The sequence below is a fragment of the Copadichromis virginalis genome, linkage group LG20 (assembly GCF_057382275.1).
Source record: "Copadichromis virginalis isolate Kocher_CV1m ecotype Utaka linkage group LG20, C_Virginalis_male_GT1.1, whole genome shotgun sequence".
Classification (NCBI taxonomy): Eukaryota; Metazoa; Chordata; class Actinopteri; order Cichliformes; family Cichlidae; genus Copadichromis; species Copadichromis virginalis.
Window position 1 is genome coordinate 9,542,549 of NC_140637.1, and position 26,650 is coordinate 9,569,198.

General features: G+C 38.6%; 1 protein-coding gene across 3 annotated transcripts; it reads right to left on the bottom strand.

The window, feature by feature from the left end:
- Positions 1-56: 56 nt before the first annotated feature.
- Positions 57-25,713, bottom strand: LOC146684328 (oxysterol-binding protein-related protein 2-like). Of its 3 annotated transcripts, none has more exons than XM_085443478.1 (14): positions 25,611-25,713; positions 9,301-9,674; positions 6,972-7,098; positions 6,361-6,436; positions 5,803-5,937; positions 5,392-5,489; positions 5,117-5,299; positions 4,840-4,947; positions 4,061-4,150; positions 3,636-3,756; positions 3,093-3,218; positions 2,870-2,993; positions 2,356-2,446; positions 57-1,643 (listed from the first exon to the last, which is right to left on the bottom strand). In XM_085443478.1, the coding sequence occupies exons 2-14, from the start codon at positions 9,335-9,337 to the stop codon at positions 1,541-1,543; spliced, it is 1,419 nt and encodes a 472-aa protein (XP_085299604.1). In that variant the 5' UTR covers positions 9,338-9,674; positions 25,611-25,713; the 3' UTR covers positions 57-1,540. The 3 variants fall into 3 exon arrangements, with proteins under 3 accessions (XP_085299604.1, XP_085299606.1, XP_085299605.1); XM_085443480.1 differs by lacking the exon at positions 25,611-25,713 and adding an exon at positions 15,279-15,400; XM_085443479.1 differs by lacking the exon at positions 25,611-25,713 and adding an exon at positions 12,619-12,767.
- Between the last annotated feature and the right edge of the window lie 937 nt (positions 25,714-26,650).

The following is a 26,650-nucleotide window of genomic DNA, read 5'->3' on the forward strand; positions in this document are numbered from 1 at the left end:
AAAACCTCAGCATAGCAACAAAAATTTAAATTAAAAAAAAAAAAAAAAAGAAAAGAAAAGAAAAGAAAGAAAAAAAAAAAAGAAAAAGATGGATTTCATCCCAGTATTCATTTACCAACATGTCTGTATCCTAGAATCTGAAGGGAAATGTGAGTCCTGCTCAGTGACGATGCATTAAAATAATAATGAATGGGTTAAATGTAGAGTCACACTGTTGTTGAGCTCAACACAAATCAAAGGGAAACTGCACAACAGTGGACCTCATCTCGAGTTACCAATTTCTGGGACCCTGTTGGGACACTACCAACAATCCAAAACGTCTACAGTCTTTTTTTGTGTGTGCCAACATTCATTAGAGGAGTTCCGGCTTTTTTTTTTTTCCTCCTCCTCTCCTTCTTCACTTTAAGAAATAGTGTTTCTGCTTGGCACATAAGTGTAAGAAGCAGCCTGCACAGACACAAAAGACTACAATCATCACTGTATCGTTTCTGCTTGTTTTGTTGTCCTATTATACGAGTCGACGCCAAGTTAATCTGCGGTCCGTTAACTTTTCTGTAGTCGCCATTTTTCTCCAGTTTTTCCCGTTCATGTCTGCTTATGTCACTTTGTCCATGAATCCATCCACCCAATCCTGCCACAGAACACAGTTATCTAGAGCTGCATTTGATACTCGGATTACACCGACAAGTTTCTTCTATGACGATAGTGAGATTTATAACAATCCAGTTCCTTTAGGCTCATATTTTCTAATTCATATCCGCACAGAAAAAACACCCTCTCCTGTTAATATGGCTTTTAGGTGCTTGTACGCATTTATACACGGGTTCACACAATAGATGAGCATATACCATCACTGTAATATTTACTTCTAGTCTTTTTGGACTCCTCTTAAGTTCACTAGTTAAAAGAATGAAAAAAACAAAAAAACAAAAAAAAAAACGACTGAACAACAGTTTCATTCACAAGCAGCTGCAGATCAACACCCTTATCCTCTAAAGTCACATGTTAAACTGGGAAAATTCATTTGTGACATGTGAATGTTTTTAAAATGCTGCCATCAAGAGTCTTGGCGGGCAGATCCTCGGAGCACAGAGTTCAATAGCAAAGATGTTAAACATTCAGAACGGACCTGTGAGGTTTTTGAGTTGTTACCAACTCTCTGCCAGAGGGATTGACCTGGAATTAAATGGCCATTGTGCTCTAAAGTGTGCTTCAGCAGGGAAACAGGAGATGTTAGTCGATGATGGAGAGTAAGACTTGGAAATAATATAACAACTTCTCTTAAGTGTGTGTGTGTGTGTGTGTGTGTGTGTGTGTGTGTGTCAGCGCAAAAAAAACCCCAAAACAATCACTTTTACTGAAGACTCGGCAGTCAACAACGTTCAGCTTCTTTGTATGCATTTCCAATCTGAGTTGGTGTGCCTTGATGATGATTTGTATCATTTTATCTCCAGTTAATGACCGGGGGTGGGTGGAGGGGGGAGGGTGTAACGGGAGGTTATAGATATGGTGGAGGAGGAGGAGAAAGGCAAGTAGGTTTTCAGTAGATATCAGGCAAGTCTTGGTAGTTCCTGTTGAAGTATCCACCAGTGTAGATCCAATCCTGAGAACCTGTGTATGGATTGGTGCCCATCTGGAACCACCTAAAAAAAAAAAAATCAACACAGGTTACACTTCCGTAGGGATTTACTATGGCTTTGGTCTTAAGTGTGTTACCAGTTTCTAGATATAACTTTTACAATTAACCTCCAAGAAGTCTGTGTATTATTTTCCACCTGCATTTCCCTGTCAATCTGTAATCTTAACAGCTGTCCTTCCTTTCTGCGTCTTCAGCCTGCAGCTCTTTTAATCCATTATTCAGTTCAAAACTTTCTTCACAAACCTCAGTTTTCATACGGTATAAACAAATAAATCTCATCAATGATTAGTGAGCTTTAAATATACAGACTTCGCTTCACTGAATCCGTTTCCAGCCTTTGTAATAAAGTAAGCGGATGTTGGTAGCTTCAATTTTATTAAACAGAATGAGAGTGGAACACAAAATGTCCATTATGTAAATAATATTTTCTTAACACTTGCAGTAAAAGCTACATTCCATGTTGTGGCCATGGGTGAGGGTAGGAATGTAGATTAACCATTATGGTAACAGATTCTCCTTTAGGGCTCAGCTCTACTCTTAACAACTAACCAGAACAGTTTCTGCACCACTGCAATCCCCCTGCTATTCTCATGTACACTGGACATCTAACAGCATCATGAAAACTTCATTACTTTTGGTATATTTTGAAGCTGTTGTAAAGGTTACCACAGAAAAATTTATTAAAGTGAATGCATGTGTTAGTGTGCGTTTCTCACCTAGTAGACCACTCCTCATCTCTCTTGGCTCTCTCTTTTCTGGCAGCTCTCTGTTTCTCCTCCAGTCTTTCCTTTTCTTTACTGGCCTCATCTTCACAAGAATAAAGAGTTGAAAGGTTTCAGATTGTAATAAAACAAGAAAAAGTCTTGTGCTTATTTACCCCTTTAATTTCATTTGTTTCCATTTTTCTTTAGGCACCTGTGGAACTCACTCACTTTGGATTGCACAATACCATCAACATCCAGCAGGTGGAAGCACTGACTTATTGCCAATCCTTTGCTTTGAGCAGCAGAAGTAAAACATTTGTAGTTTCTTTTCTTTATTGGTTCTGTTTTGTTTTTTGTTGTTGTTGTGTTTTGTTTTACTTTCACAGAGTGATCATTCTAAAAGTCGTCTTAAACATCCACATAGTCATAGCATACTGGTTTTCTTTTTAAACAACAGTTCTGTCAAACAAGTTATTGAATGTCAGCCAGCGACGCATTCAAATTTGATCAGATAAAAACTAATTACCCATGTTGCTGTTCTCCATTGCTCTGATGTCAGGCCTGAAGCGACAGTCTGTGTGGGGCAGGATGGCCTCCATGCCGGGCTCCAGCTCATTCAGACACATCGCAAAGTTTGTGAAGTTGTACATCTGGGAAACAGAGAAAGAATAAAAGATGTCAAGAATGAGTGTGTTTGCGTGTGTGCGTTCTGGGCCACCAATTTGGATGTGTAACTTTATTTTTGATACCACAGAAGAGTGTGCTGGTCTAGAGTCTATCCTCCATAACAGAGTGCTTCCTGGTACAACAGACACAGTCTCTTGGACTTCGGGCATGTCATCTGCGTCATCGTTCTCAGCGCCCTCAAGTTCATCCTGTGAATGATACAACTCACTGTAACTACTGGACCAATTGATAGCATCAGCAGAGACTGAACGCTGCAGGCACAAACAGTTACCAGCGAGATCAAAGCTTCTGTCAGTATCTGTTTATTTCCAAACCTGCAGTTTGGAGCATTTGCACACAACTACAAATAAATAAGCAGACTAAAAGGGGAAGAGCTGAAAAACCTCTGCACTGATCTACACAAGCTTGTTAGTTTACCTAGATACGACCACACAGATTGCTGTGGACAATAACAGGAAATCAAGACAGAAGAAGAAAAGGAAATATGACTTAGATGAATTTATTTATTTTTTAAAAGAAAGAAAGCCCACAGACTGGCACTACACTGTTGTTTTTTTTATGATTTCTTATTGCAGATGTAAAATATTAGTTGCACAGGTTCTTACATTTTTCTGCTTTTTGTTGTCTCCTTTCTTCTCAGACTTCTTGTGTACTTCATAGGCCTGAGGGTCGACACTCCACATGCATTCAGTCCATTTCCCATAGATGACAGCAAGCTTCTTTTTACTGGATAGAAACGGAAGATGAAAACGACAGTAAGAAGATGTGGCAGGAAAAGGAGCAAAAGGGCAAGACACAAAAAGTTGGAGATGCAAGTGGAGAGAAGAAATTGTTAGAAAAGACAAAAAAAAAAAAAAAAAAAAAAAAAAAAAAAAGAATGTAAAAAAGAAAATGGTCAATAATAGGAGAAGAAAAGTACAATGGAAAATGAGATTGAAAATAATGAAAATGCATTAGCATGTCTTTTTAAACGTTTGAAGACAGAAAGATTCACAATGTAGGTGACAAACCAGTTAGAGTAAACACAAACCTCTTGTCTTGGATGTATCCCTCCACTTTGTGTAGCTCTTTGCCAAACATCCCACAGGGCTTGAAATTCAACACACATTTGTCTCCAGTGCTGCAGGAAAAATGAGACAAGAGCCAATTAACATCTTTTCACTGGCAGAGCTCATTATAGTGAATTAAACAGACAAAGCAACATTATTTGACATTATAAAGTGGTGGATTTATCATGCAATTATACGTTCATATAAATCACTTTGCATGGCTATTTGTATAAAAGAGGTTCACGTTCAAACCCTGCTGTTTTGACAACAGTTAGTCAGTGCAAGTAAGGTCTGGCTGATTCACAGTTACTAGCATGAATCTGTGCAACTGTGTGAATAAGACACAGCACGCTTAGCAATAAGGACAATAAAAGCTTTGCACTGCTTTCCTAGAAAAATAAATGTTGAAGGAGACGTTGTTTGCCTGTGAAGCCACACAGACCATAAGCAGGCTGGTGTCTAGTATTAGACGAAACAAGGAAGGTGCACGGCAGGAATGGAGAACTGTGGGTAAACATTTGTTAGCCTTACAGTGTTTCATCTGAACTTGACTGCAGTCATTTCCTCACTCTAGTTATAGGGAAGCATTGTGATCAATACAGGTTAAACACTTCTTAGTATCTAGTTCGGTATTTTTTTTTTGGTATTTATTTATTTATTGTCATTGTCAAGAACAATGAAATTGCGTTTGGGGCTTCCATACAACCCAAAAAAAGAGAAGAAAATAATAAATTCTATCATGCAAGCATCATTTAAATACCTGTGGTTGACTATTTCTACTGTGCCATACTGTTCTATCCACAGTTTTCCCAGTATGACATTGTGTACACAGCAGTTAGGGTTGCTCCATGTGTATGCCTCCCTGTGCCTGGATGAAAATTGCAGGGGGGAGAAAAAAGGAAGAAAAAGGGGAAATAAGAATGAAGGAGGAAGTTTTAAGAGGGAAAGGTGAAAAAAAAGTCAACACAATGAGAAATCAGTTTTAGAATACAATTAATGAATAAATAATTTAAACGCAAAGATTTTAAGTGACCAACTTGAGTAGCTCTAGTGTGATAGTCCCTTTAGGCTCTGCCTCAACACTCTTGCCCCAGAATTTAAGTTTAGGGTAGATGGAGCCGTGGAACACGAAATCCCCAGCCAGGCTCTCTGCATGAAATGCACTCACTGGAGGATGATGGGATACCTGCTCAGACACTATTCGGAAATCCTGGTCCTCTCTGCAAGAAGCAGGGGTGAAAAGAGAGACTGAAAGCTAACTGGTAAAACAAAGTGACCTCACAAAAAACGAGAGAGAAAAAAGCAAGTGTACCTGATAAGTTCATAGGTCTCTCCCAGCAAAGGATTAAAGGGCTTTCCAGTTCTGTCCCACTGCGACGCAACTGCTGACACAGCAAAAGCAGCTACTGCCTAAACAGAAACAATTACAGACCAAGTTAGCATGCGCGTATGTGTCCAAGTCATCTCTTGAGTATGTCTGTTAGTGTTTTGTTTTTTTCCTTCTCCCCATACTATGTCCAGATTATTTGCATTTCATTTATGATATTCGATTAGATAATTTTTTTGGTGGCTCTACTACAACCATTCAAAGCAATGGACAAGAGAGGTAAAGACAATGTCATTGTGGGGAGCTAGGGTGGAGTGGGTGGAGAAGAGTGTCAGGGGTGACAGCAGAGAAACATGGTAGATGACACAGGACGTGTGTGTCCACGTCTCTCCCTACCCGCATGCGCTCTATGGAGTCGGACATTGAGGAGGTTCTGTTGATGAGGTAAGTGTGTTCCATATATTCCGTGATTCTCTGCAGGAAGCTCAGCGGCTCGTTGAAGGCAATGGGCATCGTGATCTTGGACAGTTCCTGTTTAACATTAAGATAAAAGCTGAATATACTCTATTATATCACAAAAACTGTAATTGTGTCAGCAGCCAAAGCACTAAACACTAGTTAAACCACAGGTTAACTAGAATAACTCCTAAAATACAACATGACTAAACACAGTAGTGCATATAAAGGGGGAAAAAATGGAAAGAAATTACAGTAAATTATAATGGGGAAAAAAGCTACCTAACATATTACCCTTTATACTATTGAACTCTAAAACATTTTTCAAATTGTGGTTTTAACAAGTAATTTTATGTAATACATTTTTCTTGTTTCAGTTTATCTGTGTGCAAATTAAAAACTGTAAATACTGCCCAATATGACTATGAAAACCTCTCTATGAAAGCCTTTCACGTACAGAAGAGAAGCTCTTAAATCTGATAACCAGCTTTCCCTTACCAGTCCAATACATTTTTTCAGGATACTCCACACACTGATATTGTTTCTGGAAAACATGGGTGCAGGGAGAGATGTCCTGAAATGGAGAAGAAAAGAAATATCCAAGGTTGCAGATAAGAGATAGTGCGTTCAGGTTTGTTATCAGGGCAGAAGATAAAGAAATTCTGCACGAAGATAAGAACAAGTGCAAAGCCAATTCATCTCACCTCTGTTCACAGGAACTAAACCCAGTCACCTAACTATCCTAAAATTCCTATTTGGTAATTTTCCACTGACATCTTAAAATTTATAAAAGGAAATTAACTCAAGTAAACACACCACACCTTCACATATAGGTCACCCAAGTCAGCCCCCCACTGTGAACAACAACAAATCCCCCCCCCCCTTCCCCCCCCTCATTATTTTTAAGTTTAAAAATACGTCACCTTTAAACTGCTGCACCCATTGTGTGCCTTTCTGTGTATGCGTTTTGTATGAAACTGAGCCATTACAAATTGTGACCCTGCCCAAAAATGTTCCACTTAACTCAATTGTTTTTGACCAAGAGAGTACTTATCCACAAACAAGTACACACACAGCAGATGGAATGTGGGTGAGGAATGCAGGAGTACCTGTGTTTCTTGATGCCATTTTCTTGTGGGACTGATCCATTGTTCTTCTGGCTGCTGCTGTCAATCCCTTGTGCATCTTTGAAACTGGCCTCCGACAGCCCCTCGCACGACTCGTCCGATTCCAGGCCTGCGGAAGAAAAAGAAATGTGGCATTCAAAGAAAACCGACGTCATAGATATCCGCACCATGTCATCTTCTTTACACTTGTTGTAAACTAAGAAACCTGGGACAACAACAGTAAACTTGTTTATGAGGTAATAACAATCTACGTCTCAATTCAAACCTTTCACATAAGGAAGCCTGGCCACGACAACATAGGGCCACATTTAACACAAATACCTTTCGGCATCATTGCTCAACATGGAGGAGAGCATATTATAAGGAGTCATATTCGCCATCATAATCTCAAAAAAAGGACAGATTGTGAATATCTTGCATCTCGTCAGTGGATTTAACAAAAAGGCAGATGTTCATGGCGTGGGAATGAGAATGGGCTGGAATAATCTGCAACGTAGTACTGTAGGATGGAGTTGTGGGCAATTAAAGGTGGTGCATTAACAAAAGCTTAAAAACACTAATGACTATCATTACTCAGAAAACACGCCTAATCAGGTGTCAGGTACAAAGGTGCATTGTTCGTATCGTCACATAAGTCACAACAAAATATTTTATTTTAGTACTGAGACACCCTGCGACAGACTGGCGACCTGTCCAGGGTGTACCCCGCCTCTCGCCCTATGACAGCTGGGATAGGCTCCAGCGCCCCCCGCGACCCTGAAAAGGATAAGCGGAAGCGAATGGATGGATACTGAGACGTCGCAAGTTCCACTTCCTGAGAAACAAAATGTATTGCACAGTATGAAACTGACTCATTAAATGCAGGATGTGCAACACAAAATTATTTGTCACACATTAGTGTTGACCCATAGCCAGGGTTGTGGAACTTTAAATATTTGATAATCTCTTTTCATGTATTATATAAGCTGCACTTCAACAATGTATTTCAAGCTTCTGTAGGTGTTATGAAGGTGTGCCCGGGGCAAATCATCAAGCACATTAGTAATATTTTTAAAATAAATAGTTACAACAAAATATTTGAGGGTAAATTAAGAAGAGAAAAAGATGCTAAAGCCAAGCCAGATGATACCACATAAATAATAGATCACCCCTGTTCTGCATCTGTCTCAAATTACTAAGATGATCATAACAATGGCACAAAGACAGGTGCAGGCACACACACAGCCCTTTTATTTATACCTGAATGGAAATGACTTGCTAAAGTGACGACAGCCATATAGCAATGGCTCTACGTCAACATGGGGTAATCAAACAACAAAACAGTGATTCTAATATTTATTAACAGAGAACACCACCCTGCCTGCCCTCTTATTATCCTTGCACAGAACGAGCTGTTAAATAAGTGGCTGCACTGCTAATTTATCTACAACAATAAAGTGTTTGCATGCCTTTATTTCTCAGAGTTAATATTATAATCATATTTCAGCATTCAATGCTGAACCTACACATGCTGACTTCATTAATCCTGAGATTTTATATTGTTTTGATGTCTTCTAAACTTGAGGTAGATCTGCCTAGAGTAAACAGTTCAAAGTTCATCTCTCCTGAGTTTCCAGGTATCTGCTTCCAAGAATGCTTGCTCACAAACCCCAGGCGAGTCACCATGGCTGTACTTTGTAATTGTAAATGGGTACTGCTTGATATCAGCAAAAAAAGAAATGTGAAAATACTTTTAAAAAGAGTGAAGTCTAGCTGGCTTCCTCAAATATGCTGATTTGGGGTAGTCACTACTATCCCACTGACACAAACTTTGGCAGTTTCTACCAGATGAAATTTCTTTGTGAATATAATACAGGCACACAAGTATGAACCACACACCCTCCAGGTTGTTGTTGATATCACTAATCATAGTCGTAAGACAGCCAACCTCTGAATTATTCAACTAATCATCAGACGAAGGCAGGTTAAGTTCCACTGGACAGCATTGTGCTTCGACAACAAAAACAGACCATCTAATTAGGAGTGGCAGCCTCTTGCAGAAAAACCATGTAGCAATTTCCAGAGAAAGACTAAGACCTAAGAAAAATAACGATTACATATATACATCAGGTCTAATAAATACCAAAACGCTAAACAAAATATTTCTCTTCCTCTAAAAACCCTTTTTAAGTTTTTAAACTACCAAAGGAGAAGTGAGAACTACAAAACACAATACAGTCCTGAAATACAGGAAGCATGCATGTTTCCCCTTTCTTAATAAAAGATCAACTAGAGGGAAACACATCAATAAGTATGTACATTAAGCACCCACCTGTGACGGCATCGAAGAACTCATCGTCATTGCTCATCTTCTAGAGTCAAAGCTGACCAGTTGTTTAGGACAGATGTTGAACTTCTAGCACATGTTCCTTTTGGTGGCTGCTCTGAAAAGTTACTCTGGAGGGAGACCTGTCAATCTAGGTCTCGCTTGAGTGTCACCACAACAACAGAGCAATGTTTGTCTGATATCGAGACAATGTCCCAAATACAGCTTCACACAGATTTTCAGCAGATGGTCTGTCCTCAGAGGAATGACACCAGCAGATGTCAATTTGAGCAAATCAGCTGCTTAGTTAGCAGACAAACAACGGATGCACTTCCAGTCTTCAATTTATGTGGCTCTTTTGACCAAGGCAAATGAATAATCTGTAGAAAGAAAAAAAGAAGAAACAAATATATTACTAACAATCAATATAAAAAGGTTATAACTAGTGTTTACTTGCCATGTTTGTTCCCTCCACTTTTTTTAAGTCAAAAGTGGAAAAATAAAGTTAACACATTAAAGTTCAGACCTCCAAAAATGTGTTATTTTTTGTTTGTTTTTTCTTAAAATGGGTATAATCCTTTATTCTCATTTAATTAATTGTAAATGCCTTTATACAACAACCAACTTGCACAAAACCCCCCAAAACAAAGTCGAAAAATTTTTGAAACCAAATTACTTGCACAAATTTTATACAAATTTTATGTATAAAGGCCTTAAGGGTGTAAACATACTGCTGGGATCATAATGTTCTTAGGTTGCAATAATCCTGCAATTTAAGGTAATTTATAACTGAAATTGCCGTAGCCTCCACTCCCTCCAAGGGATTTCTACTTTCTTTGGAGTTGAAACAATTTGGGAGAATATAAACCATCATATGATTTTTCTTCAAACACATTCACACAAGCCCTAGAGCAACAATTCAATAGCAAATCAGAGACCTTTGTGAGCTACAGAAAGCTGCACACAATGTCATTGCATCCTTCATGCTCTGAGTACTAATGTACTAAGAATAATCAAACTTTTAACACATTTTCTTCCATTTCTGGAATGATAACCTTCAAAAATAAAAACAACATGCAGAGAAGATTGCATTAAGTGGACTATCTTGATGCTCTTTACAGTAGATCTAACCATCTGTTCCATCCGCTCAAAGTCTGCTTGTTCTGTCACAGTCACAATTTTGTCTATCATGGCTTGTTGCGTGAAAACAGAGATGTTTTCACGCAGTGGAGACGGAATTTCAAGCAGTACAACATTTTGCGGCAACAACAAAACGTGAGACATTTGTTGTTTTTATGTTTATTTATTGTTTTTATGTTCAGTTTCAACTGTTACGAAGTTGATGTGCAGTTAATAAGTGCAATAAATATTTATACTGGAAAAGAAAATCGTGAGAGAATCCTGATCTCAATTCTAAGCCAAAAAAATCGTGATTCTCATTTTATGCAAAATCGTGCAGCCCTAGTGTCAATTAATTAGCAAAAACCCGAGCTGCACTTAAAAAGGAATTTGTTCACTGTGCCGACCATATTTAAAAACCATTTAACATGTAAAAACCTCACACAATATGTAAAAAGATTTTTGTTACCATTACACAGAATATTTTCATCTGGACACTTTTTTTTTTTTTTTTTTTTTTTAAACAATCAGCTTAGTTTTACAACCACTACTACCATGTGCCTGTTCTTACCAGTAATATAAGATAGCATACATCATTTTATTATGACACACCCCACATGTCAAATGTTGAGACACACACACACACACCCACACACACACACCCTAAGGAATAGGTAAACAAGGGCCCATTTATCCATTTTATCTTATCACCAATGGCTCTAAACATTAGAACTAGAATACCAGACAGATATATGAAAATTAAATTGGCCCCTTTGATTTATAAGGATGATAGAATATGTGAAACGCATGTGTGTTAACAACAATATGACAGATGTAATCTAGATGGCACCCTCCATTGGCAGGGTTACACATATATGCAATATTTACTTACAACTATTACTAAAATTATCCATCCATCCATCCATTCGCTTCCGCTTATCCTTTTCAGGGTCGCGGGGGGCGCTGGAGCCTATCCCAGCTGTCATAGGGCGAGAGGCGGGGTACACCCTGGACAGGTCGCCAGTCTGTCGCAGGGCTAACACACAGGGACAAACAACCATTCGCACTCACATTCATTCACACATTCACACCTAGTGACAATTTGGGTTATCCAATTAACCTATCCCCACAAGCTGCATGTCTTTGGACGGTGGGAGGAAATTATATGCAATCTTAATATTTACAAGGCAACGAAATGCTCATATAATATTAATATTATATGAGCAAGACACACATCCTGAGGGAAGGGGAACAGGCAAAGGTGAATTTGTGTAAGACATACACATCTCATTCCACTGTATTCTGTGCGTTTTTTGTTTTTATTTTTATTTAATCCATTTTCCAATAAATTACATTGACACTTTTATCTACTACTGCCACAGAAAAAGAACTTTTGTAGATGCCTATTGTAGGACAAACAGTCCCATGCTAGAAGAAATTTTTGACTAATGAAGGCATGGCCCCATCCATCTAATGCAGGGGTCCCCAACTCCAGGCCTCGAGGGCCGGTGTCCTGCAGGTTTTAGATGGGTCCTTGATCCAACACAGCTGATTCAAATGGCTAAATTACCTCCTCAACATATCTTGAAGTTCTCCAGAGGCTTGGTAATGAGCTAATCATTTGATTCAGGTGTGTAGATCTAAAACCTGCAGGACACCGGCCCTCGAGGCCTGGAGTTGGGGACCCCTGATCTAATGGAAAACTCATTCTTATGGTCATAACTCCACTGATCAAGTTTTTAAATCAGTGTTCCACCGTTTAACAGCTTTTAAAATTAGCAAAGTTCCATTTGCATTTACAATTTTCTGATTTATTTTAACAGCAGTATTTCCATCAGGAGCCAAACCAAATTACCAAATGTTATCCACTGTGTTTACAGCAGCCTTTGTGAAGCATAATAATAAAATTGTTTCAGATGAACCTATTTTGGGATATGCAAAAAAAAAGTTGATACCTACAGGTTACACTTAAGAAAAAAAAAGCATCTCTAAACACAAAAATATGAATATTAATTACATTAATATAATTGTATATTAAACAGTAAACCTAAATTCCCTTCTACCCACTTGCTGCTTATTGGGATCCTCCTGCAAGTAATAGAGAGAGTAATAGCAAGTAATAGAGAGAGCACAGATTAATGTCTAAATAATACAGTAATGCAGTGTGACAGACCTCATCTCCAGAATTATAAAATCTTTACATACCTGAAGCATAAAGAAAATCCTAAAAGAAATATCCAGTCTCATACAGCTGACTGATTTAGAAGATAAAAATACCAAATTCAGTCTTGTTCCCACTCGCCTGGCCTTCTACACACTCGCCTGGCCTATTTCTACACAGTGGATGGGTTTTGCCCTTGCCAGAGAAAGGAAACGCCTTCAGCACACACATGAACTTTGGCCTCTGCGTCCACAATTGATAAGGTGGACCGAATGGATGATAAACTATTATTCAAATATTCTACCAGTTAACTCTGTGTCCAACTCAGCATTTTTCTAACTTGTGAAAGGCTGGCTTAAATAAGATCTAGATTTTTTTTTTAATTAATAAATAGAATCTCTCTCATTTTCCTACATTCAGTATTAGAAAGGATTTATACCAACATTTTTTAAAAGCAACAAACAAAGAAAAAAGAAATTCCACTATAAAAGGGAGTTGACTGTATCAGCTGATCATATCAGTCAGGAGATCTACAGGACAAACGTGATATTTCCTGTGGCCTCACAAATCACATAAACTAGGGAACTCCCAAACCTTTAAATGGTTCTGCAGGACATTTTGGAATCCCAACCGGAGGAAATCTGACTAATGCACTTGTCTACCAGGGTTTGTGTCGAAAATATGATTGAAGAAAACACCACCTTCTCTAACTCACTTCTTAAAGATTGAGTCGTGGTATGATAATCTTTATTCATATTTCAGTGCATTCATAGTCAGTGGTCTGTGGAAGCTATGTGAACATAATGTTACAGCAGATTCTGAACAAAGCTGTCAGTTAAAAGGCATGTCGCACATTGTCTTCACATCACCAAATGAATTCCCCCCAAATACCTGACCACTGAACCTTATATATAGCTATAGTATACAGCAACAGAATGACAGACAAAACACGTTTTCCCAACCTTAACATCCATGCACAAAGCAAATATGACTGAAAATAAAATTTGCGTATGACATTAAATGTTTTGTACAATAGACAGGCCACTTCACAGTTTGTAATTCAACAGTGCTACAATCTCTGTCACCAGAATCAATATCCTTCAGTGAAGCTTTCTAAAATAAGGCAATATCAGAAATGGATATCCATCACATTTTCCTAGCTCCACTAAGGCACACAGAGAAAACAGGAAGATGACGAGTGTGTGCTTTAGTGATGGAAACTATCATCAATAATAGAACTGCATTATTGACTTGATGAAATAAGCTGACATAGTTCTCACTCAGAAAAGTCAAGACAACACTGACTCGAACTCTAAGCTCATTTCTCAAACTGCTCTTTGTTCACAACCCATTAAAAAGCAGACCCATTTTATAAGGTTGGTTAAACCTATTCAGATCATAAGAAAATTTCTTTTGATAGAGATGCAGCACTTGAGACAAAGTATGACTACTGCACTCAGGCTGTAGCTGGTCTTTGTAAGATGTCCAACTAGCACTACTTCTTAAAGCTGTTCTGAAGCACAGTTTCAGAGGCACATGACGACCTGAATAATTAGGTTTGTGTATTTGAAAAGTAGTAAACTGAGTGCAATACTTGGAAATTAAAGACTGTCTAATCTATTAATTCTATGTGCTCTAATGTATTCCATTAACAACACTGTTAATTTAGTCTTCTTTTATATTTTGTAGAACAAATGTTTCCCCAGGATTCCTTCTCAGCATCAGCAACAATAGATGAAAGTGAAAATAAATTCTTCATAATCACTGACAAGCCACCGTTTTTATCTGCACACACTAAAACTTGAATTTCAGTTTAAATCCATGTTTAGAAGTTTTGTTTTGCTTTTTGATAGTCTTGCATTTTTAAAAGAACTTACTTTTCATTCCAGAATTGTGCAGATAAATTAAACAGATTCTAACACACACACCCACAGACAGCGAGAGAAAAAGAGAGGTATCCGATTGGCTGCAGCAAGCTCTCAGATCATATCACTCGCTGTCTCACACGCCTTGTGAGCCATTACGTAACCATGACAGACATGGCACCATATGAGCACCACAACCACTCTCCTCCGTACTTTGAAAATAGCTCACCAAATGTAGCCACAAAAAAGGTCAGCAGATGAAAAAAATATATATACACAGAACAGAGAGATAAAGCTTTGGAACAGAGATAACTTTACCCCATTCCTCATTCATGTAACTCATTTCAAATACAGACCCACAGACTAAGCTTTCTGATTTAGTTCACTGTCGGTGTCCATTTTTCCAGAAATATCAGGAGAAAGTAAAATAAAACTGTTATGAAACTTTCTAAATCAATAATTAAATAAAGTTAGTTAATTACCTGCAAAATTAGATATAGCAGTACCCATATCAAAGCTTGAGCTAAACCTAAAATAAAACTTTATATCATGAACTAATCCATTTTTTTTGGATAAAATGATTTATAAATACATAGTGACAGGACCAATAATATCTTCTCTTTTGAAGACAAAGACAGACATTTTAAAATATTACACAGGGTACGTGCACAGTTTATCCCTAGATTTTCTAATTTTGATAAAACATGAGACACTACTTAAACTAAAGCAATTGTTACAAGACAAGTGATTGTGTCAAATCGCACTCCGAGTCCTTCATTAATTACAGATTGTAAAATTTGTCACCAAATGTTGTACAATCATTTGAAATGCAAACCTACTGATGCCAAAATTCCATTCATAAGCCAAGTAATGTCTGTCTCTGCTGTCCACCGCAGACAAAAACATCCAAAGCCAAAAGGCGCATAGAGAGAGAGTCAAGAGACTGGCAGAGGTAGAGCCAAGGTGAAAGAAAGTAAAGGACAAGGTTGCCATGCAACATACTGATACAGCATACACACACCTCTATATTTCTCTTTACACACACCTACCTCAACAGGGGACACACCTCTACAGACTGAAACACATACCACATACCAAGTCAGTTTCACATACAAACATGCCACTGATGGCAGAAACTGTATAGCAGACAACCAAAAAAGGCTAACGTTAGAGAAAGGTTGCACCTGAGGTAGTGCTGTACTTCTGGTGATATGGCACAATACTTTCTTTGCTGATTAAATAGAATTGGTAAGGTAAGCTTCCACCATTTGTCTAGTTGCTGAATCTGGGACTTTAAGAAAAATGAACGGTTTTCAGATACAAATATCTATAAAGGTAGGCCTGAAAATATTTGTTGCCTAGCTCCCACATTAACGTTATCATTTTATTATTTGCAGATAGAGGTACTTTACACTGTTCCCTTACTTCCAAATGGGTTGCCACAGCACATGGAACCGCATGTTTGATTTGGTACAAATTGCCCTTCCTAAGGTTACTCTGCCATTTATCCAGACTTGGGACCAGCACTTTAAGTACAGTAACTTCTGTTTCCCTGGGACTAGATTTCTGTCCATCAGATATCTGCTAATAGTTATATGGCTAACATTCTCACTGGCCAGGTTAAAGTGTAGAATAACTGTTTAATACTTCAATGTGATGAAACAGGAGCCCCCACCCCTCACCCCAATTTTTCCTCATAGTGATTTATGGTGTTAGGATAGCCCACAAGGACAGCAAGTCCACACTGAAACTAAGAAAGCATCTGTGCTTTGGTTCTGTTTGTGCATATATAGAGACAGGACTGGCAACTGTTCTATAACCCAAATGTGGCCCACTGTTAAGAGACCTGTTCTACCACAGCCAGAAGGGCTATCTAATGCAGGACTGTGTGAACTAAATGTTAGCTATTGTTGTTAATATTAGTTCCTCACATATAAGAATGATCAGTCCTGGACTTTTTCTTGTTACTAGTCTCTGTGACACAGAGGCTTATTTCTATGAACCTGTGGTCCAGGACAAAATTATACTCTGTGCTGATGTCATTTCATGTCACTTTGATAGTTCCCAGAACTTTTCGGTCAAATAATGCCAAATGCATATTATAAGGACACACGGATAACCCCTGCAATTCACTGTCATTCATCTGATACACTTTATATAGACATCTAAATACTCAGATGCCACACTGCTATTTATGTCATGTGATTAAGTTTTCCTAGCAAAGGCTCAAGGTTAAGATGAAGGAAATGGGTCTCATCTACCATTCTGAGAGAAGTAGGAAGGATGTGAATGTGGCCTGAGAGACAACAGTGGGAACAAGAATCACAGACAGGCCACTGTGTTAGAGGGAGTTCAACAGAGAGCAGCATTTTGCTGTGTGTGCTGTCTGTGCACTAATGAGTGCAGAAAGGGAAGGGGGGGGGAGAAAAAAAAAAAAAAAAAAAGAAGGGGGGTGGACAGAATCGCTATGGAGATCTGAGTGTTAATAGGCATTTGTGCTCTGTAGATGTAGCTGCAAGTAAACTAAAGCCAAAGCAGCAACCCAAGGAACTGAACTCAGAAAGCACTCAGAAAGTAGTGCACTACTGAAAAACAGCAAGTTACTCAGGAGGAATGAACCTAGCTTGGTCTTGTTGAACGTGGTGACCCCAACCACTCTGCCTGCTCATTCCTAACTTTCTCTTCATGATTTTGTGCTGGACGTAGGACACATCAAGTCCTATAGAAATCTACTGGAAAATGTTTCTTTTTTTGCATCTAACCATTTTGCCATTAAGCTTATAGTCTCAGTCACTCATTTTGGGTCATATTGAATTTATATTTTGCTAGAAAACGGGTACAATGATTTATTGAAACAGGCGCAAATACACATGAACATACAGTGTAAGGCAACAAAAAAAAAGTGTTTGCACTATTCTAACAAAATTTATCATTCAACACAGCCTAAACTCTCGTACTGAAGCCTTTTTGTAATTTCTGTCAGTAGTCTCCAGGAACAGTTCTTTAGGCTTCTTGAAAAACATTCAAAGATCTCATTTGGCAAACAATGGGTGGATCAACTCAAAGGCCAGATGCATTTCCCAGGTCCTGTATCAGGTCTCTGCACACCAAGCAGAGATATGCCAAGTTTTCAGCCAATAGCTCTTTGAGAATTAACTTGTAAAATTATATTTTTGCACCGACATCTGTCAAACTGTCATCTTTGAAATTTTTTGCACATTCAACTAAAGAAATGAGAGCAAATTATGTGTTTTTGCAACAAGCTGCTGGTAACAAAGCACTTAAAGTTACAATTCATAACATATACATTGTGAAGTCTTCTGCTATGTGTAGACATAACACAGAACAGCGAAGTATTTGGTTAATGGTGAGTTTAAGATTTCATTTATCCAAACTCACCATTATGTGCGTGGTCGCTATTTTTTCTAAGGTCCATATTGGTTAACAATGAAAAGCCATCTCATCAGGGATTCAAACCTCTTACACCCCAAGTTTGAATCAGTAGTTTATAATGGTTCATGATGTTTTAGTTTCTTATCTTTTCAGAAACATGTCTGTATACAGGAAAGGCTGTTACGTGATTGTCTTAAGCCCAAGCATCTTACAAAACACAAATGTTTGTACTGTAAGCCAGTACTAGACTGACGTAGAGCTGGGCGATAGAACGATAACGATATGTATCGCGATATAACTTTTACTCGATAGAGAAATTAAGCTATCGCGATAGACCTCGCCGCTCTTGTCCTCAAAAAAAAAAAAAAAAAAAAAAGGTCAGCCAATCCAAATTAAGTAGCGCAGAGCCGCAGCGTCACGGCCGCAGCGTCACGTCGCGTGACTTGTTACGTACAGCACAAGTGCCAAGCCGCACGTGTGTTTGTTTGGGAAGCAGCCAGCGGGTAATGGAGCCAGCGCATAATGGAGGAAATGAGTGTGCCGACTAGAAAAATCAACCGAGCGTGACCGAAGAGAAAACAGATGATGGTTCCAATGCCGGAGAGATTGTCAAACGGAAGAGCCATAGAAATTCCGTAGTGTGAAGGTATTTCGGCTATTTCAAGTCTGACAAAAATAGAGTAGCGTGCACTGTAAATTGTGCCGAAAGCAAGTCTGGAAATACAATAAACTGGTGCATGCGTCACACTGCGCCACGTTATTGTTTCGGTGAAATGAATTTCTACAATACTGTTACTGTTAATTCTACTCTCTGCAGTGTTTAAATGCTTACATATACACACAGTTACTGTCCCTCCACACATACGACTCGGTTCTGCTTCTATGCCCCAGCTTTGTTTACTTTTTCCCACCGAGGCTTCTAGACTTCTGATTGGCCAACATTTAGGCACGGTTAGAAATCTAGCGCCACCTGCTGCTTTGGCATGTTCATAGCAGCGTTTTCCTTCATTTCTGCCTTTATGTGTGGACGGGATTATTTTTTTAAAACGAAAATGGAAAATCTCCGTTTTCAAAAATACCCGTGTACGTGTGGACGTAGCCTCAGTCTCTGACTGGAAGCGCTAATTCGTCATTCGGCTTTTGTCAGACTAAAGTAACTGTTAAAACTGTTTGAAAAGCTCAGCTATACAACAAGGAGAGATTGAGAATTTCCTTTTAGTTCTCAGTTTATTTGATATTGACAAAAGTTAGTCAGTTTTGTCTGTTCTTCTGTAAAACAAACTAAGATTTATTTTTAGAATTAATATTTTGTTTCTAAGTGGAATTGACAATTTAGTCTGTTTCGTTTGTTCTATTTTGAAACTTAAACGCTTTAGCGGCTGCCTTTTGTGTAGTTTGCAATATTTGCCTTTATTTATCTGAAAAAGTCTCATGTTCCTTAAGTACATCTACCCTGTTGAACTTATTATGGGAAATAAATATTTAAATAAAAACAAGCTGCTGATTATTTAAGATAAGATAAGATAGAACTTTATTAATCCCTCGGGTGGGTTCCTCTGGGAAATTCGATTTCCAAAAAAGCACAGCACCGACAGAAGTTACAGAGTTATACACACACACATATATATAAATACAGAGACAATATAAATAAAATATACGAAGGGGATAAATAGAATAAATAGGAATAAAAATAAAAATACAAGTGAATTGCACATTTCAAGTATTGAGTCTATTGCACCGTTGACTATTTACAAAAGTATTGCACAAAAGGTATTGTACAGTGAGGTGAAGAGGCACTACAGCTTAGTTGTTCCCTCCTTTGTCCTCCTGTTTCCCCTCCCTCTCCCCACCAGAGAGGAGTTAAACAGTCTGATGGCGTGTGGGACAAAGGAGTTTTTAAGTCTGTTAGTTCTTGTCTTTGGGAGAAGCAACCTGTCACTGAACAGACTCTTCTGATTGTTTATGGCCGTGTGCAGAGGATGCCTGGCATTGTCCATCAGTTTCTTTAATGTCCTTTTCTCTGCCACTGTCACCAGAGTGTCCAGCTTCATGCCGACCACAGAGCTAGCCCTCCTGATCAGTTTCTCCAGCCTGGATGAGTCCTTCTTTGCTGTGCTGCTCCCCCAGCACACCACAGCATAGAAATAGAAATATTTCACATTTTACTTGTGAGCAACGGCACATTTAAATCTTACAAATATAGTTATTTGGCTTATATCGTGATAGATATCGTTATCGCCTGAAATGAAAAAAACATATCGTGATATGAAAAAATCTCATATCGCCCAGCTCTAGACTGACGTAGAGCAAAAGTTATTTGAGCAAGAGTCTAACTGGGTGAAATGACCAAAATTAGTTTATTTTGTGTTCCGTGCTTCCTGTTTTCATCACAATCAGAATCAGAATACTTTATTAATCCCGAAGGAAATTAGGGTTACAGCAGGCAGCACGCTAATGGCGCATGCTGTACTTACAAAGGAACCTTCTGACCAACTTTAAAAAATAAATAAATAAAAATACATAACATGAGGTAAGAGGAGGAGGGGAAAAAATATACATAACATGAGGTAAGAGGAGGAGGGGAAAAAAAAAATACATAACATGAGGTAAGAGGAGGAGGGGGAAAAAAAAAATACATAACATGAGGTAAGAAGAGGAGGGGGAAAAAAAATACATAACATGAGGTAAGAGGAGGAGGGGAAAAAAAAACAAAACTCTACTCAGACTGAGCTCCTAGTGGGAGAACAGTTTGATAATAGAAAAAACACCTCAGCACAAAAAGCACATGACTGTCAATACACCATAGAAACACAAGACAAGCAACAGGGGCAGGTAAAGGGTAAGAGAGAGCCGGTGTAGACAGCGCATCCGGTCCTGCAGCATGTCTGCGCTGGTCCAGTTGACTGCCATCTTCCCCGGTAGGGCACAAGCATCGAAGGCGTTTGGAAAGGGAGGGGGGGAGTCAGTGTATGTGTGTGTCCAGAGTTCAGCTGAGACAGTGTCCTTCGCCCCGCCAGGCTAAGTAAACAGTCTTCCAGCCAACCCAGGTGGCCTTGCATGGAATGGGGGGAACAGTCTAAACACAGTCGTTATGAGGGTGTTTTGTTCATCTCCAGCCTTGAGGCCGCAGCTGGCGTCGAAGGGGTCTCCGCATGAAGTGATGATAGTTTTTACTTTAGTGCGAACAACTCATAAATTTCAAAGCTGTTCTAACAGTCCAACACTGGTCTCTCAATCTCCCCTTGGAGAGCCGTGAGCTTTCTATGATGTTATCCAAACTTACGTTCCAAGCTCCAAAGAGCTGGCGAATGGAAGTAGAGCACAAGACCAACAGACGGTCTAACTGACAATCATTCACAAATTACTTTTTATTATAGTATACTGAAACTATGAAATCAAATTCAGTCTACTTCAATCACAAGACTAACCTTACGGAGTACATCCACTGACTGGAGCACTTTAGAAAAACTAAGTGCTAACATTAAAACCATTAATCCATTTAAAGAGAGGAAATTGCAATAAACCACACCCAAACAGCCTCAAACGTACACTTTTACATCTGATGCAATAATAACTCAAATGTGTGACGAAAAGTAAACTCTCCTATGAGAATCAAGTACAAATCTTTTTTCCATGTTGGTCAGATCTTTTTTGATCCTTTTGCATTTCTTCCTCTTTACTGTAATGTAAAACATGTTTACAGATTATTTAAATGATAGAGTGAAAAATCTTGCCGTATAATAACAAAAGCTCCCAGTGAAACTTCTGAAATACACTGAGGACTCATGTAACCTCTAGATTGCATAAGTCATTCAGCCTTAGAAGTGAGGAAGTAGGGGGTGAAAAAAATGTCTCAAACAAGTACACAAAAACTGTGGAGTACATTTGCAAATGTAAAGAAATTAGCATACATATAACAGAGATACAGAGATGTAATTTGATGCTCTATGTATATGAGTTTATGTGACAACGAATTTAATGTCATGTTACGCTGTTACTTGGAAGTAATGGAACAAATTACTTAATGACCCATCAGAGAAAGTAACACTGCATTATTTTTAAGAAAAGTAATGAATAATATGCAATTTATTATTTTATTTAATTTCTTGCCCCACTCTTTTTTTTTTTTGTAACACCCCTAACACTGATGAGGTAAGTTTCTAAAGACTAAAGGTAGCTCCAAACAAATGTTTCATTGAATTTGTTGCACTTGAGATCTAAGCTCAATCATATGTGTAATCATGTGCGCTAGTCTATCCTGTCTGTTTGTCTTTCAAATATAAGGGAGGAGCTTGTTCTCTTTATTCTACTCCTGCTTGAAGTCAAGTAAACCCCACTGGGCATAAGATACTGTCTCATTCTGGGCAGGATGCTTGAACGTATAGTTTCACACACTCTCTCACACACACTCTCACACACTCTCACACACAACACTACTGAACAGTGTGAGTCAGCACATACCAGTGATACCTGCTAGGAAGAAGAACCTGCTAGGAGGAGTTTTACCTTCACAGTGTATGCAGAAACAAAGCCTGCTCAGCATCTTGCCTGGAAACTCCCTTGAATTGTCCACCCATTAACACAAACAATGGCACTCCTGAGTTTAGATAAAACATGTGCACAAAAGCATGTTTTGTGATCAGCATTGTTTGCACTTGAGTTGTTATTTGACAGGTTCAGGTGACTGGGTTTAAACTTTCTCTGCGTTCTGGCATTTAGGTAAAAAGGTATGTGGAGCCACATTTCCAATGGATTTTAGAGACAACCAGTCAATTTCACATTACCAGAATATACTTTAATTGCATTTTATAGGGCACCTACAGTTATAAATTACCAAAGGAAAAATATACCAGTCTTTTTTTGCTTCAGAGAAACTTCTGAAAGATCTTTAATTTACTTTTGAGGAAATCGTGCAGTTTCGTGTACATGATGCAACTGTACGAACGACAGAATATCACAATATAATGTGATACACAAACAACATCATCTATTTTTAACAATTAATTAGAAATTTAAAGAAAGAGACACAAAGCTGCACTAAAGATTTCATGGGTCTTCACCCATGCTCCACTTAAATAAATTGATTCAAATTTAGCTTAGCAGAAGCAACCTAGCATTTGCTAACAGACAAATCACACTGAAAACATACCTACACCAAGACTCCTCCCTGCTTTCCAAATACAACTACTGATTTTGCATTTGCTGACCGTCCCATTGCTGCAACAGTTAGGTTTCAACACTGCTGAAACCCAACTTTTGGGACATGGCTTGCAACATCTTCTTCCTGTTCACTTAAATTTAGCCACAGAACTCAACTACAAGAGCATTAGGCAGGCTAATCTCCACCAGAGCCATTGCCCTATTTTGCTCATTTAAAAAGATCCACCAAAATTCAATGGGTCTTTCCTCTGCCCACGTACCACCGCTCCATCAAGCTTCATGAAGGTCAGGCTAATAATCGTTTGTGCAATCCTGCTGAAAGACAAATTGTACTCATACAAACTTTTTCTAATGTGAGGCAGAAAAAAAATACAAAAGCAAAACATAAACAAAACACAGATATTCCACAACTGAACGCTCATAAGCATTTATTCCATGAACACTTTAATTAGGCAATTGCTGTTTCAACAAGGACAACTGCTCATCTAGCTCTCAAGTGGAACTACATTACTCTAAGGTAACTACCTTACCTGTGCTAGTAAACTTACTTACGAGCACAGTGTAAAGCTCCCCTTTCAAATGGAATCTATTGCCATAGACACCATGGTGAGGGTAATTAAGGTACCTTAGGGAGGAAAACCCATAACTAAATGACAACAACTGCAATTCCAGAGAGGACAGACTAGTATGTCATGTAAAGATAAAAACAAAATGTGTCTACCTTCATACTCCTGTGGATAAAGCAACAATTTTTTTTAAAAAGGGAAGTTCACTTTAATCCTAACCATACAAAAGATGATTAGCAACAATAAAACAGCTACTACGTGAAGTACATAACACAGAGCATCCTTTCAGTGCAATGTTCTGCTGGGAAAGTTTCCATGCCAGCTTTTATACTTTGACAAATAAAACCCATAATTAAACTGACCCCCATGGAGCAGCACTCACTCTCCAGGCAGGACAATGCATGCTGTAACACCACAAAACCTGTCAAGGAATGGTTCAAGGTGCATGAAAAATATTCTAAAGTGTTGGCTGGGCCTCCAAAGCCCCAAGATCAACACATAGCAACTATGGGAGTCCAAAAAGCATAATCCACAGGATCCAAAAGATCCACCCCCACTGTACCATCATGCAAAAAAACAAAACAAAAAAAACACCATCACCACCAAAAACAAAACCTCTCATTTTTTTTAACAAACTCTTAAAAAGTTTAAGACATGACATGACATGCTGGTCAGTCACAGGAGCTCGTACAGTGAGAGACTGAGATTACCGAAAAGCACCACTGAACGACACAGGAAATCTTTCCTGCCTGTGGCCATCTCCCTGTACAACGCATCCACTTAACACACTGTTTACTGCTACAACTACACATGTTTCTTTTCCAGCTATTTATTTATGAGTGATGTATGTATGTATGTATGTATGTATGTATGTATGTATGTATTGTACTATTCTTAGTTAGCGTATTGTCTGTCTTGTCTTAATGTTGATTTATAATGGAGCACTGTAACAAATAATAATTTCCCCCAGGGATCAATAAAGTATTCTGATTCTGGGGAACTTTTTGTTCATCATCTGCTTAGATGATGTTATTTTGGTTCAACGTTTTCAGTTCAACTTTATCAAATTGTGGTAGTCAAAACATTTGTGAATTGCCTCACAGTTATTACTGACATATCTACAAAAGATCGATATCAAATGAACAAACAATGCTAAGCAGATTGACCGTCAGTAACACAGTATCACTTCCTTACATTAAGTTCCTTAGTGACAGTGGAAACATGCAGTAGTACTACTATGAATGCCACTGAGCAATATGTCTGTCAGGGAGAGTAGACAAACAGATGACTGTGTCAGAGCAAACCTTGTGTCAATGACCTAAAGTACACCAGCTTTAAACGACAAACCTTTGTTTAATCTCTTGCGAGTCAGATGCGGATGTAATCGGGAAGAAGTCAGCCTGGCGGGGAGACATTACCAATGTTTGCTGAGGCAGTGAAACGTGATAGGAAATGACTTTAATCTGCACCTTTACATAAACTGCTGCAGGTGAAGAAAATGTGACGGTTTTAATCTGAATAGATGTTTTCCTCTGAAGGACTCCCTCACACTCAACCATCAAGAGCTTTTTACCAGCAGCTTTTTACCAGCACACGGAACTTAATCGTTCTGCTTGCACTGACAATACATTAAAAATACCCAAATAATAATTATATTCTAAATCAATTACCAATTAAACCTTCACTGACAACTTGAAAAACACCCAGCTCTGACAACCCATCTAATAAATGCTACTGTAAACTCTATGCTTGCTAACATAATAGCATACACTTTAACTTGCCAAATTTAACATGTGACGAACTATACAATATTCCTAAATGAGAACAATGTTTTTAAATCATTGTTCCCACACAACAAACTGACAGTGCCGAGGCTGGCCGGAGCTTTTTGACAGCTAGCGCTTTACCATTAGCGGGCGGGCTAAAGAAAAATAAGGTGGCTAACTAGCATGGTTAGCCACCTTTTTGAATAGAGAGGCCAAAGCAAAATTTAGGGCACTGAAAAGAAAACATAAGACCATAGAAAGACCAACGGAATATCTGTCATCGTACCTGAGTGGCGTGAGCAGGCTGAATGTATCTGCAAGTCCAGAAAGATGAACAAGAATTTACTGTGTAGCCTCAGCTTGACACAGCAGCGGAAGTAGCTGGCAAATGGGGGCGTCGTTAGATAGACGACAGACACAGTCTGCAGCCAATGAGATGTAATCCAGGAAACGTTTAACCAATGACAATGCGCACTAAAGAGCAGATTTTTAAAAAACAGGCACCCTTTTCCTTTTTAAAAAAAAATAAAGCTGAGCATCTGCAGCTTATTCTCCATTATTATAAATTACAGAACATAAGTCTAAATCGAGAATATGTCTAAATCAACACACACACACAGACACACATATGTTCCGTTCCAAACAGTGTGTGTCTGTGTGTGTGTGTGCGTGCGTGTGTGTGTAAAAACCGCACCTCAGAAGTCTGAGATATAAGAAATATATCAGATATATATAAGAAATACTGTCTAACATCTCTAGTATCATTACCATGAATAACACATTGAGAATAGCTGGAATTAAAAGGCCCCTTCATGGTGGTTCGTGGATGTTTTGTGATAAGAGACAGTGTTGATGCTCAAAATGAGGACATATTCAACTTGCATTCTGATACCCTAATCAGCCAGCGATTTTTAATGTTTTGATTATAATTCTATTTCTGAAAACATCTGAGGTTTCTCTACCAAAGGTCAGGTTTGCACAGCTGCTTACTAACACTGTGTTCCACAGCTGCTTTAGCAGTACAGGGTTTTCAATATCTGACGTTCATTTCACGTCTATATGGCTTCAACTTAGTCAGAGATTGTATCAACTGTCATCAGTAATACAGCTTATCTATTTGATATAGCAGGCAGCCTGCTTAGAGGAGAACTGGGGCATGAGCAATAACGAGGCACATGATAAAACATTTACAATTTAGTACCCATGTTGGCTTGTATTTGAATGTCTGATAAAGCTTTTACAATATCCTCTCATAACATTTACTGAAGGCTCACAGGTCATAGGCCCACACTGTTTCACAGATGACACAAAACCAGGCCAGGCACT

What these genes read in the sequence shown, in the direction of transcription:
- LOC146684328 (XM_085443478.1), bottom strand. Translation starts at nt 9,337, where the DNA reads ATGAGCAATGACGATGAGTTCTTCGATGCCGTCACAG. An exon ending in ATCACACTAGAGCTACTCAA is followed by an intron (nt 4,948 to 5,116) that starts GTTGGTCACTTA and finishes ATTTTCATCCAG; the next exon opens with GCACAGGGAGGCATACACAT. An exon ending in GTAGAAATAGTCAACCACAG is followed by an intron (nt 4,151 to 4,839) that starts GTATTTAAATGA and finishes TTTTTCCTGCAG; the next exon opens with CACTGGAGACAAATGTGTGT.